The sequence below is a fragment of the Salmo salar genome, chromosome ssa02 (genome assembly GCF_905237065.1).
Source record: "Salmo salar chromosome ssa02, Ssal_v3.1, whole genome shotgun sequence".
Classification (NCBI taxonomy): domain Eukaryota; kingdom Metazoa; phylum Chordata; class Actinopteri; order Salmoniformes; family Salmonidae; genus Salmo; species Salmo salar.
In genome coordinates, this window is record NC_059443.1 from 94697149 (window position 1) to 94711810 (window position 14662).

At 52.6% G+C, this 14662-nt stretch overlaps 1 protein-coding gene across 2 annotated transcripts in view; it reads right to left on the reverse strand.

Moving 5' to 3' along the window:
- Positions 1–14662, reverse strand: part of rgs11 (regulator of G protein signaling 11) — a 78258-nt gene that overhangs the window by 21142 nt on the left and 42454 nt on the right. For both annotated transcript variants that reach the window (XM_045712578.1, XM_045712574.1), the window contains exon 9: positions 1258–1326. In XM_045712578.1, the coding sequence (XP_045568534.1) occupies positions 1258–1326 (69 nt within the window). The remainder of the gene's footprint in view (positions 1–1257; positions 1327–14662) is intronic.

The window sequence follows — 14662 nt, forward strand, 5'->3', positions numbered from 1 at the left end:
AGAGGGAGAGAAGGTGAGAAGGGGAGAGAGGAGAGAGAAAAGGGGAGAGGGAGAGAAGGGGAGAAGGGGAGAGAGGAGAGAGAAAAGGGGAGAGGGAAGAGCGACATGGAAAGAGGAGAGAGAAAAGGGGAGAGTGGAGAGAGAGATAGAGAGAGGAGAGCGATATGGAGAGAGGAGAGAGAAAACGGGAGAGAGGAGAGAGAGAGAGAGAGAGAGATGGAGAGAGGAGAGCGATATGGAAAGAGGAGAGAGAAAAGGGGAGAGAGGAGAGAGAGATATGGAAAGAGGAGAGAGAAAAGGGGAGAGAGGAGAGAGGAGAGAGAGATGGAGAGAGGAGAGCGATATGGAGAGAGGAGAGAGAAAAGGGGAGAGAGGAGAGAGGAGAGAGAGATGGAGAGAGGAGAGAGAGATATGGAAAGAGGAGAGAGAAAATGGGAGAGAGGAGAGAGGAGAGAGAGATGGAGAGAGGAGAGCGATATGGAGAGAGGAGAGAGAAAAGGGGAGAGAGAGAGAGAGAGAGAGATGGAGAGAGGAGAGCAATATGGAAAGAGGAGAGAGAGAAGGGGAGAGTGGAGAGAGATGTAGAGATGGGGAGAGAGAGAGGCAAAAGAGAGATGGAGAGAGACAGGAGAAAGAGAGAGAAGGGGAGAGGAGAAAGAACGATAAAGAGGAGAGAGGGAGAGACATGGGGAGAGGAGAGAGAGAAGGGGAGAGAGTTTGAAAGGAGAGAGAGAGAGACATGGGGAGAGGAGAGAGAGAAGGAAAGAGTGGAGAGAGAGACATGGGGAGAGGAGAGAGAACGGGAGAGAGTTCGAAAGGAGAGAGAGAGAGACATGGAGAGAGGAGAGAGAGAAGGGGAGAGAGAGAGACATGGGGAGAGGAGAGAGAGAAGGGGAGAGAGAGAGACATGGGGAGAGGAGAGAGAGAAGGGGAGAGAGAGAGACATGGGGAGAGGAGAGAGAGAAGGGGAGAGAGAGAGACATGGGGAGAGGAGAGAGAGAAGGGGAGAGTTCGAAAGGAGAGAGAGAGAGACATGGGGAGAGAAGGAGAGAGAGCAATAAAGAGGAGAGAGGGAGAGAGTTCGGAAGGAGAGAGAGAGAGACGTGGGGAGAGGAGAGAGAGCGAAAGAGAAAGTGAGAGAGAGAGAGACAGAGAAGGACAGCGAGAAGGAGAGAATTTAGTTTTATTCCTGAGCCAACATGTTTCAGGTTATGAGTGATTATTGAGGTCAAGGGTCAGAGTTCAGGGTTTACTGACCAGTGTGACTCGGGAGCTTTGGACGTTGCATCTCTCAGGTCCCAGATCCAACACGTCAAATTCCCCCGGCTGCAAGACAGACACATTTACATTTTATTTATTTATTTCACCTTTATTTAATAACCAGGTCGGCCAGTTGAGAACAAGTTCTCCTTTATAACGGCGACCTGGCCAAGATAAAGCAAAGCAGTGCGAGAGACGGTCCAGATTGTCTAGCCCGGCTGATTTGTAGGGATCCAGGTTATGCAGCTCTTTCAGAACATCCGCGATCTGGATTTGGGTGAAGGAGAAGCACGAGGGGGAGGCCTGGGCAAGTTGCTGCAGGGGGTGCAAAGCTGTTGGCCGGGGTTGGGGTAGCCAGGTGGAAAGCATGGCCAGCCGTAGAAAAATGCTTATTGAAATGATCGATTATCGTGGATTTATCGGTGGTGACAGTGTTTCCTAGCCTCAGTGCAGTGGGCAGCTGGGAGGAGGTGCTCTTATTCTCCATGGACTTTACAGTGCCCCAGAACTTTTTGGAGTTTGAGCTACAGGATGCACATTTCTGTTTGAAAAAGCTAGCCTTAGCTTTACTAACTTACTGTGTATATTGATTCCTGACTTCCCTGAAAAGTTGCATATCACGGGGGCTATTCGATGCTAGTGCAGAACGCCACAGGATGTTTTTGTGCTGGTCGAGGGCAGTCAGGTCTGGAGTGAAACAAGGACTATATGTGTTCTTAGTTCTTAGTTAAAGGGGCTTATTTAAGATGGAGAGGAAAGCACTTTTAAAGAGCAACCAGGAATCCTCGACTGATGGGATGAGGTCAATATCCTTCCAGGATACCCGGTCGATTAGAAAGGCCTGTTCGCTGAAGTGTTTTAGGGATCGTTTTGACCGCGGACCCATTACGCACGCAGGCGATGAGGCAGTGATCGCTGAGATCCTGGTTGAAGACAGCAGAGGTGTATTTAGAGGGCAGGTTGGTCAGGATGATATCTAAGAGGGTGTCCATGGTTACGGATTTAGGGTTGTACCTGATAGGTTCCTTTATGATTTGGGTGAGATTGAGGGCATCTAGTTTAGATTGTAGGATGGTTGGGTTGTTAAACATGTCCCTGTTTAGATCACCTAGCAGCATGAGCTCTGATGATAGATGGGGGGCAATTAATTCACATATGGTGTCCAGGGCACAGCTGGGGGCTGAAGGTGGTCTATAACAAGCGGCAACGGTGAGAGACTTGTTTCTGGAAAGGGATTTTTGAAAGTAGAAGCTCGAATTGTTTGGGAACAGATCTGGATAGTATGACAGAACTCTGCAGTAGATTGCAACTCCACCCCTTTTAGAAGTTCTATCTTGGCGGAAAATGTTGTAGTTAGGGATGGAAATTTCTAGGTTTTTGGTGGCCTTCCTAAGCCAGGATTCAGACACGGCAAGGACATCAGGGTTGGCGGAGTGTGCTAAAGCAGTGAATAAAACAAACTTTGGGAGGAGGCTTCTGATGTTAACATGCATGAAACCAAGGCTTTAAAAGTTACAGAAGTCAACAGATGAGAGCGCCTGGGGAATAGGAGTGGAGCTAGGCACTGCAGGGCCTGGATTCACCTCTACATCACCAGAGGAGGAGTAGGATAAGGGTACGGCTAAAGGCTATAAGAACCTGGGGAATGGGAGTGGTGCAGGAGGCTGCAGGGGCTGGGTTAACCTCTACATCACCAGAGGAGGAGTAGGATAAGGGTACGGCTAAAGGCTAGAAGAACCTGGGGAATGGGAGTGGTGCAGGAGGCTGCAGGGGCTGGGTTAACCTCTACATCACCAGAGGAGGAGTAGGATAAAGGTACGGCTAAAGGCTAGAAGAACCTGTCGTCTGGTGCGTTCGGAACAGAGAATAAAAGGAGCCGGTTTCTGGGCGTGGGAGAATAGATTCAGGGCATAATGTACAGACAAAGGGTTTGGTAGGATGTGAATACAGTGGAGGTAAACCCAGGCATTGAATGACGATGAGAGTGGTTTTGTCTATAGAGGAACCAGTTAAGCCAGGTGTGGTCACCGCATGTGTGGGAGATGGAACAAAAGGCCTAGCTGAGGCATATTGAGCAGGGCTGGAGGCTCTACAGTGAAATAAGACAATAATCACTAACCAGGACAGCAATAGACAAGGCAAATTGACATTAGGGAGAGGACATTAGGGAGAGGACATTAGGGAGGGAGAGGACATTAGGGAGAGGACATTAGGGAGAGAAATGTGTAGCAGAGTGATCATAGTGAGGAGCGATAGATGAGTCAGGGAGCCAATTCAGCAGTGCTACTACGCTAGGCTAGCTGGAAACACAGTTATTCAGACAGCTTCTATGCTAGGCTAGCTGGAAACACAGCGATTCAGACAGCTACTACGTTAGGCTAGCTGGAAACACAGTTAATCAGACAGCTTCTATGCTAGGCTAGCTGGAAACACAGCTATTCAGACAGCTACTACGCTGGGCCAGCTGGAGACACAGCTATTCAGACAGCTACTACGCTAGGCTAGCTGGAGACACAGTTATTCAGACAGCTACTACGCTAGGCTAGCTGGAGACACAGCTATTCAGACAGCTACTACGCTAGGCTAGCTGGAGACACAGCTAGCCTAGCTAGAGACACAGCGATTCAGACAGCTACTACGCTTGGCTAGCTGGAGACACAGCGATTCAGACAGCTACTACGCTAGGCTAGCTGGAGACAGCTATTCAGACAGCTACTACGCTAGGCTAACTGGAGACACAGCTATTCAGACAGCTACTACGCTAGGCTAGCTGGAGACACAGCTAATCAGACAGCTACTACGCTAGGCTAGCTGGAGACACAGTTATTCAGACAGCTACTACGCTAGGCTAGCTGGAGACACAGTTATTCAGACAGCTACTACGCTAGGCTAGCGGGAGACACAGCTATTCAGACAGCTACTACGCTAGGCTAGCTGGAGACACAGCTAGCCTAGCTAGAGACACAGCGATTCAGACAGCTACTACGCTAGGCTAGCTGGAAACACAGTTATTCAGACAGCTACTACGCTAGGCTAGCTGGAGACACAGCTATTCAGACAGCTACTACGCTAGGCTAGCTGGAGACACAGCTAATAAGACAGCTACTACGCTAGGCTAGCTGGAGACACAGCAATTCAGACAGCTAGCGGGCCAGGGCTAGCTGGAGACACAGTGATTCAGACAGCTACTACGCCAGGATAGCTGGAGACACAGCTATTCAGACAGCTAGCGGGACAGGGCTAGCTGGAGACACAGTTATTCAGACAGCTACTACGCCAGGCTAGCTGGAGACACAGCTATTCAGACAGCTAAAACGCTAGGCTAGCTGGAGACACAGCGATTCAGACAGCTGGCGGGCCAGGGCTAGCTGGAGACACAGTTATTCAGACAGCTACTGCGCTAGGCTAGCTGGAGACACAGCGATTCAGACAGCTACTACGCTAGGCTAGCTGGAGACAGCTATTCAGACAGCTACTACGCTAGGCTAGCTGGAGACACAGCTATTCAGACAGCTACTACGCTAGGCTAGCTGGAGACACAGCTATTCAGACAGCTAGCGGGCCAGGGCTAGCTGGAGACACAGTTATTCAGACAGCTACTACGCTAGGCTAGCTGGAGACACAGCGATTCAGACAGCTAGCGGGCCAGGGCTAGCTGGAGACACAGCGATTCAGACAGCTACTACGCTAGGCTAGCTGGAGACACAGCTATACAGACAGCTACTACGCTAGGCTAGCTGGAGACACAGCGATTCAGACAGCTACTACGCTAGGCTAGCTGGAGACACAGTGATTCAGACAGCTACTACGCCAGGCTAGCTGGAGACACAGTGATTCAGACAGCTACTATACTAGGCTAGCTGGAGACACAGCTTTTCAGACAGCTACTACGCTACGCTAGCTGGAGACAAAGCGATTCAGACAGCTACTACGCTAGGCTAGCTGGAGACACAGCTATTCAGACAGCTACTACGCTAAGGTAGCTGGAGACACAATGATTCAGACAGCTACTACGCTAGGCTAGCTGGAGACACAGCTTTTCAGACAGCTACTACGCTAGGCTAGCTGGAGACACAGCTATTCAGACAGCTACTACGCTAGGCTAGCTGGAGACACAGCTATTCAGACAGCTACTACGCTAGGCTAGCTGGAGACACAGCTATTCAGACAGCTACTACGCTAGGCTAGCTGGAGACACAGCGATTCAGACAGCTACTAAGCTAGGCTAGCTGGAGACACAGCTATTCAGACAGCTACTACGCTAGGCTAGCTGGAGACACAGCGATTCAGACAGCTAGCGGGCCAGGGCTAGCTGGAGACACAGTTATTCAGACAGCTACTGCGCTAGGCTAGCTGGAGACACAGCGATTCAGACAGCTACTACGCTAGGCTAGCTGGAGACAGCTATTCAGACAGCTACTACGCTAGGCTAGCTGGAGACACAGCTATTCAGACAGCTACTACGCTAGGCTAGCTGGAGACACAGCTATTCAGACAGCTACTACGCTAGGCTAGCTGGAGACACAGCTATTCAGACAGCTACTACGCTAGGCTAGCTGGAGACACAGCGATTCAGACAGCTACTACGCTAGGCTAGCTGGAGACAGCTATTCAGACAGCTACTACGCTAGGCTAGCTGGAGACACAGCTATTCAGACAGCTACTACGCTAGGCTAGCTGGAGACACAGCTATTCAGACAGCTACTACGCTAGGCTAGCTGGAGACACAGCTATTCAGACAGCTACTACGCTAGGCTAGCTGGAGACACAGCGATTCAGACAGCTACTACGCTAGGCTAGCTGGAGACACAGCTATTCAGACAGCTACTTCGCTAGGCTAGCTGGAGACACAGCGATTCAGACAGCTAACGGGCCAGGGCTAGCTGGAGACACAGCTATTCAGACAGCTAGCGGGCCAGGGATAGCTGGAGACACAGCGATTCAGACAGCTACTACGCTAGGCTAGCTGGAGACACAGCTATTCATACAGCTACACTGCTAGGCTAGCTGGAGACACAGCGATTCAGACAGCTAGCGGGCTAGGGCTAGCTGGAGACACAGCGATTCAGACAGCTAGCGGGCCGGGACTAGCTGGAGATACAGCGATTCAGACAGCTAGCGGGCCGGGGCTAGCTGGAGACACAGCGATTTAGACAGCTACTACGCTAGGCTAGCTGGAGACACAGCGATTCAGACAGCTACTACGCTAGGCTAGCTGGAGACACAGCGATTCAGACAGCTACTACGCTAGGCTAGCTGGAGACACAGCTATTCATACAGCTACAATGCTAGGCTAGCTGGAGACACAGCGATTCAGACAGCTAGCGGGCTAGGGCTAGCTGGAGACACAGCGATTCAGACAGCTAGCGGGCCGGGACTAGCTGGAGATACAGCGATTCAGACAGCTAGCGGGCCGGGGCTAGCTGGAGACACAGCGATTATGACAGCTACTACGCTAGGCTAGCTGGAGACACAGCGATTCAGACAGCTACTACGCTAGGCTAGCTGGAGACACAGCGATTCAGACAGCTACTACGCTAGGCTAGCTGGAGACACAGCGATTCAGACAGCTACTACGCTAGGCTAGCTGGAGACACAGTGATTCAGACAGCTACTACGCTAGGCTAGCTGGAGACACAGCGATTCAGACAGCTAGCGGGCCAGGGCTAGCTGGGGACACAGTTATTCAGACAGCTACTACGCCAGGCTAGCTGGAGACACAGTGATTCAGACAGCTAGCGGGCCAGGGCAAGCTGGAGACACAGCGATTCAGACAGCTAGCGGGCCGGGGCTAGCTGGAGACACAGCTATTCAGACACCTACTATGCTAGGCTAGCTGGAGGCACAGATATTCAGACAGCTACTATGCTAGGCTAGCTGGAAACACAGTTATTCAGACAGCTACTACGCTAGGCTAGCTGGAGACACAGCTAATCAGACAGCTACTACGCTAGGCTAGCTGGAGACACAGCGATTCAGACAGCTAGCGGGCCAGGGCTAGCTGGAGACACAGCGATTCAGACAGCTACTACGCTAGGCTAGCTGGAGACACAGCGATTCAGACAGCTACTACGCTAGGCTAGCTGGAGACACAGCTATTCAGACAGCTATTTCGCTAGGCTAGCTGGAGACACAGCGATTCAGACAGCTAACGGGCCAGGGCTAGCTGGAGACACAGCTATTCAGACAGCTAGCGGGCCAGGGATAGCTGGAGACACAGCGATTCAGACAGCTACTACGCTAGGCTAGCTGGAGACACAGCTATTCATACAGCTACACTGCTAGGCTAGCTGGAGACACAGCGATTCAGACAGCTAGCGGGCTAGGGCTAGCTGGAGACACAGCGATTCAGACAGCTAGCGGGCCGGGACTAGCTGGAGATACAGCGATTCAGACAGCTAGCGGGCCGGGGCTAGCTGGAGACACAGCGATTTAGACAGCTACTACGCTAGGCTAGCTGGAGACACAGCGATTCAGACAGCTACTACGCTAGGCTAGCTGGAGACACAGCGATTCAGACAGCTACTACGCTAGGCTAGCTGGAGACACAGCTATTCATACAGCTACAATGCTAGGCTAGCTGGAGACACAGCGATTCAGACAGCTAGCGGGCTAGGGCTAGCTGGAGACACAGCGATTCAGACAGCTAGCGGGCCGGGACTAGCTGGAGATACAGCGATTCAGACAGCTAGCGGGCCGGGGCTAGCTGGAGACACAGCGATTATGACAGCTACTACGCTAGGCTAGCTGGAGACACAGCGATTCAGACAGCTACTACGCTAGGCTAGCTGGAGACACAGCGATTCAGACAGCTACTACGCTAGGCTAGCTGGAGACACAGCGATTCAGACAGCTACTACGCTAGGCTAGCTGGAGACACAGTGATTCAGACAGCTACTACGCTAGGCTAGCTGGAGACACAGCGATTCAGACAGCTAGCGGGCCAGGGCTAGCTGGGGACACAGTTATTCAGACAGCTACTACGCCAGGCTAGCTGGAGACACAGTGATTCAGACAGCTAGCGGGCCAGGGCAAGCTGGAGACACAGCGATTCAGACAGCTAGCGGGCCGGGGCTAGCTGGAGACACAGCTATTCAGACACCTACTATGCTAGGCTAGCTGGAGACACAGATATTCAGACAGCTACTATGCTAGGCTAGCTGGAAACACAGTTATTCAGACAGCTACTACGCTAGGCTAGCTGGAGACACAGCTAATCAGACAGCTACTACGCTAGGCTAGCTGGAGACACAGCGATTCAGACAGCTAGCGGGCCAGGGCTAGCTGGAGACACAGCGATTCAGACAGCTACTACGCTAGGCTAGCTGGAGACACAGCGATTCAGACAGCTACTACGCTAGGCTAGCTGGAGACACAGTGATTCAGACAGCTACTACGCCAGGCTAGCTGGAGACACAGCTATTCAGCCAGCTACTACGCTAGGGTAGCTGGAGACACAGTGATTCAGACAGCTACTATGCTAGGCTAGCTGGAGACACAGCTTTTCAGACAGTTACTAAGCTAGGCTAGCTGGAGACAGCTATTCAGACAGCTACTATGCTAGGCTAGCTGGAAACACAGTTATTCAGACAGCTACTATGCTAGGCTAGCTGGAGACAAAGCGATTCAGACAGCTACTACGCTAGGCTAGCTGGAGACAGCTATTCAGACAGCTACTACGCTAGGCTAGCTGGAGACACAGCTATTCAGACAGCTAGCGGGCCAGGGCTAGCTGGATACACAGTGATTCAGACAGCTGCTACGCTAGGCTAGCTTGAGACACAGCGATTCAGACAGCTACTCCGCTAGGCTAGCTGGAGACACAGCTATTCAGACAGCTACTACGCTAGGCTAGCTGGAGAGACAGCTATTCAGACAGCTAGCGGGCCAGGGCTAGCTGGAGACACAGCTATTCAGACAGCTAGCGGGCCAGGGCTAGCTGGAGACACAGCGATTCAGACAGCTACTACGCTAGGCTAGCTGGAAACACAGTTATTCAGACAGCTACTATGCTAGGCTAGCTGGAGACAAAGCGATTCAGACAGCTACTACGCTAGGCTAGCTGGAGACAGCTATTCAGACAGCTACTACGCTAGGCTAGCTGGAGACACAGCTATTCAGACAGCTAGCGGGCCAGGGCTAGCTGGAGACACAGCGATTCAGACAGCTACTACGCTAGGCTAGCTGGAAACACAGTTATTCAGACAGCTACTATGCTAGGCTAGCTGGAGACAAAGCGATTCAGACAGCTACTACGCTAGGCTAGCTGGAGACAGCTATTCAGACAGCTACTACGCTAGGCTAGCTGGAGACACAGCTATTCAGACAGCTAGCGGGCCAGGGCTAGCTGGAGACACAGTGATTCAGACAGCTGCTACGCTAGGCTAGCTTGAGACACAGCGATTCAGACAGCTACTACGCTAGGCTAGCTGGAGACACAGCTATTCAGACAGCTACTACGCTAGGCTAGCTGGAGAGACAGCTATTCAGACAGCTAGCGGGCCAGGGGCTAGCTGGAGTCACAGCTATTCAGACAGCTAGCGGGCCAGGGCTAGCTGGGGACACAGCGATTCAGACAGCTACTACGCTAGGCTAGCTGGAGACACAGCTATTCAGACAGCTAGCGGGCCAGGGCTAGCTGGAGACACAGCTATTCAGACAGCTACTGCGCTAGGCTAGCTGGAGACACAGCTATTCAGACAGCTAGCGGGCCAGGGCTAGCTGGAGACACAGCTATTCAGACAGCTAGCGGGCCAGGGCTAGCTGGAGACACAGCGATTCAGACAGCTACTACGCTAGGCTAGCTGGAGACACAACTATTCAGACAGCTAGCGGGCCAGGGGCTAGCTGGAGACACAGCGATTCAGACAGCTACTACGCTAGGCTAGCTGGAGACACAGCGATTCAGACAGCTACTACGCTAGGCTAGCTGGAGACAGCTATTCAGACAGCTACTACGCTAGGCTAGCTGGAGACACAGCTATTCAGACAGCTAGCAGGCCAGGGCTAGCTGGAGATACAGCGATTCAGACAGCTAGCGGGCCGGGGCTAGCTGGAGACACAGCGATTCAGACAGCTACTACGCTAGGCTAGCTGGAGACACAGCGATTCAGACAGCTACTACGCTAGGCTAGCTGGAGACACAGCGATTCAGACAGCTACTACGCTAGGCTAGCTGGAGACAGCTATTCAGACAGCTACTACGCTAGGCTAGCTGGAGACACAGCTATTCAGACAGCTAGCAGGCCAGGGCTAGCTGGAGATACAGCGATTCAGACAGCTAGCGGGCCGGGGCTAGCTGGAGACACAGCGATTCAGACAGCTACTACGCTAGGCTAGCTGGAGACACAGCGATTCAGACAGCTACTACGCTAGGCTAGCTGGAGACACAGCGATTCAGACAGCTACTACGCTAGGCTAGCTGGAGACACAGCGATTCAGACAGCTACTACGCTAGGCTAGCTGGAGACACAGTGATTCAGACAGCTACTACGCTAGGCTAGCTGGAGACACAGCGATTCAGAAAGCTAGCGGGCCAGGGCTAGCTGGGGACACAGTTATTCAGACAGCTACTACGCCAGGCTAGCTGGAGACACAGTGATTCAGACAGCTAGCGGGCCAGGGATAGCTGGAGACACAGTGATTCAGACAGCTACTACGCTAGGCTAGCTGGAGACACAGCTATTCATACAGCTACACTGCTAGGCTAGCTGGAGACACAGCGATTCAGACAGCTAGCGGGCCAGGGCTAGCTGGAGACACAGCGATTCAGACAGCTAGCGGGCCGGGACTAGCTGGAGATACAGCGATTCAGACAGCTAGCGGGCCGGGGCTAGCTGGAGACACAGCGATTCAGACAGCTACTACGCTAGGCTTGCTGGAGACACAGCGATTCAGACAGCTACTACGCTAGGCTAGCTGGAGACACAGCGATTCAGACAGCTACTACGCTAGGCTAGCTGGAGACACAGCGATTCAGACAGCTACTACGCTAGGCTAGCTGGAGACACAGTGATTAAGACAGCTACTACGCTAGGCTAGCTGGAGACACAGTGATTCAGACAGCTAGCGGGCCAGGGCAAGCTGGAGACACAGCGATTCAGACAGCTAGCGGGCCGGGGCTAGCTGGAGACACAGCTATTCAGACACCTACTACGCTAGGCTAGCTGGAGACACAGCGATTCAGACAGCTACTACGCTAGGCTAGCTGGAGACACAGTGTTCCAGACAGCTAGCGGGCCAGGGCAAGCTGGAGACACAGCGATTCAGACAGCTAGCGGGCCAGGGCTAGCTGGAGACACAGCTATTCAGACAGCTAGCGGGCCAGGGCTAGCTGGAGACACAGCGATTCAGACAGCTACTACGCTAGGCTAGCTGGAAACACAGTTATTCAGACAGCTACTATGCTAGGCTAGCTGGAGACAAAGCGATTCAGACAGCTACTACGCTAGGCTAGCTGGAGACAGCTATTCAGACAGCTACTACGCTAGGCTAGCTGGAGACACAGCTATTCAGACAGCTAGCGGGCCAGGGCTAGCTGGAGACACAGTGATTCAGACAGCTGCTACGCTAGGCCAGCTTGAGACACAGCGATTCAGACAGCTACTACACTAGGCTAGCTGGAGACACAGCTATTCAGACAGCTACTACGCTAGGCTAGCTGGAGACACAGCTATTCAGACAGCTAGCGGGCCAGGGCTAGCTGGAGACACAGTGATTCAGACAGCTGCTACGCTAGGCCAGCTTGAGACACAGCGATTCAGACAGCTACTACACTAGGCTAGCTGGAGACACAGCTATTAGGACAGCTACTACGCTAGGCTAGCTGGAGAGACAGCTATTCAGACAGCTAGCGGGCCAGGGCTAGCTGGAGACACAGCTATTCAGACAGCTAGCGGGCCAGGGCTAGCTGGAGACACAGCGATTCAGACAGCTACTACGCTAGGCTAGCTGGAGACAGCTATTCAGACAGCTACTACGCTAGGCTAACTGGAGACACAGCTATTCAGACAGCTACTACGCTAGGCTAGCTGGAGACACAGCTAATCAGACAGCTACTACGCTAGGCTAGCTGGAGACACAGTTATTCAGACAGCTACTACGCTAGGCTAGCTGGAGACACAGTTATTCAGACAGCTACTACGCTAGGCTAGCGGGAGACACAGCTATTCAGACAGCTACTACGCTAGGCTAGCTGGAGACACAGCTAGCCTAGCTAGAGACACAGCGATTCAGACAGCTACTACGCTAGGCTAGCTGGAAACACAGTTATTCAGACAGCTACTACGCTAGGCTAGCTGGAGACACAGCTATTCAGACAGCTACTACGCTAGGCTAGCTGGAGACACAGCTAATAAGACAGCTACTACGCTAGGCTAGCTGGAGACACAGCAATTCAGACAGCTAGCGGGCCAGGGCTAGCTGGAGACACAGTGATTCAGACAGCTACTACGCCAGGATAGCTGGAGACACAGCTATTCAGACAGCTAGCGGGACAGGGCTAGCTGGAGACACAGTTATTCAGACAGCTACTACGCCAGGCTAGCTGGAGACACAGCTATTCAGACAGCTACTACGCTAGGCTAGCTGGAGACACAGCGATTCAGACAGCTGGCGGGCCAGGGCTAGCTGGAGACACAGTTATTCAGACAGCTACTGCGCTAGGCTAGCTGGAGACACAGCGATTCAGACAGCTACTACGCTAGGCTAGCTGGAGACAGCTATTCAGACAGCTACTACGCTAGGCTAGCTGGAGACACAGCTATTCAGACAGCTACTACGCTAGGCTAGCTGGAGACACAGCTATTCAGACAGCTAGCGGGCCAGGGCTAGCTGGAGACACAGTTATTCAGACAGCTACTACGCTAGGCTAGCTGGAGACACAGCGATTCAGACAGCTAGCGGGCCAGGGCTAGCTGGAGACACAGCGATTCAGACAGCTACTACGCTAGGCTAGCTGGAGACACAGCTATACAGACAGCTACTACGCTAGGCTAGCTGGAGACACAGCGATTCAGACAGCTACTACGCTAGGCTAGCTGGAGACACAGTGATTCAGACAGCTACTACGCCAGGCTAGCTGGAGACACAGTGATTCAGACAGCTACTATACTAGGCTAGCTGGAGACACAGCTTTTCAGACAGCTACTACGCTACGCTAGCTGGAGACAAAGCGATTCAGACAGCTACTACGCTAGGCTAGCTGGAGACACAGCTATTCAGACAGCTACTACGCTAAGGTAGCTGGAGACACAATGATTCAGACAGCTACTACGCTAGGCTAGCTGGAGACACAGCTTTTCAGACAGCTACTACGCTAGGCTAGCTGGAGACACAGCTATTCAGACAGCTACTACGCTAGGCTAGCTGGAGACACAGCTATTCAGACAGCTACTACGCTAGGCTAGCTGGAGACACAGCTATTCAGACAGCTACTACGCTAGGCTAGCTGGAGACACAGCGATTCAGACAGCTACTAAGCTAGGCTAGCTGGAGACACAGCTATTCAGACAGCTACTACGCTAGGCTAGCTGGAGACACAGCGATTCAGACAGCTAGCGGGCCAGGGCTAGCTGGAGACACAGTTATTCAGACAGCTACTGCGCTAGGCTAGCTGGAGACACAGCGATTCAGACAGCTACTACGCTAGGCTAGCTGGAGACAGCTATTCAGACAGCTACTACGCTAGGCTAGCTGGAGACACAGCTATTCAGACAGCTACTACGCTAGGCTAGCTGGAGACACAGCTATTCAGACAGCTACTACGCTAGGCTAGCTGGAGACACAGCTATTCAGACAGCTACTACGCTAGGCTAGCTGGAGACACAGCGATTCAGACAGCTACTACGCTAGGCTAGCTGGAGACAGCTATTCAGACAGCTACTACGCTAGGCTAGCTGGAGACACAGCTATTCAGACAGCTACTACGCTAGGCTAGCTGGAGACACAGCTATTCAGACAGCTACTACGCTAGGCTAGCTGGAGACACAGCTATTCAGACAGCTACTACGCTAGGCTAGCTGGAGACACAGCGATTCAGACAGCTACTACGCTAGGCTAGCTGGAGACACAGCTATTCAGACAGCTACTTCGCTAGGCTAGCTGGAGACACAGCGATTCAGACAGCTAACGGGCCAGGGCTAGCTGGAGACACAGCTATTCAGACAGCTAGCGGGCCAGGGATAGCTGGAGACACAGCGATTCAGACAGCTACTACGCTAGGCTAGCTGGAGACACAGCTATTCATACAGCTACACTGCTAGGCTAGCTGGAGACACAGCGATTCAGACAGCTAGCGGGCTAGGGCTAGCTGGAGACACAGCGATTCAGACAGCTAGCGGGCCGGGACTAGCTGGAGATACAGCGATTCAGACAGCTAGCGGGCCGGGGCTAGCTGGAGACA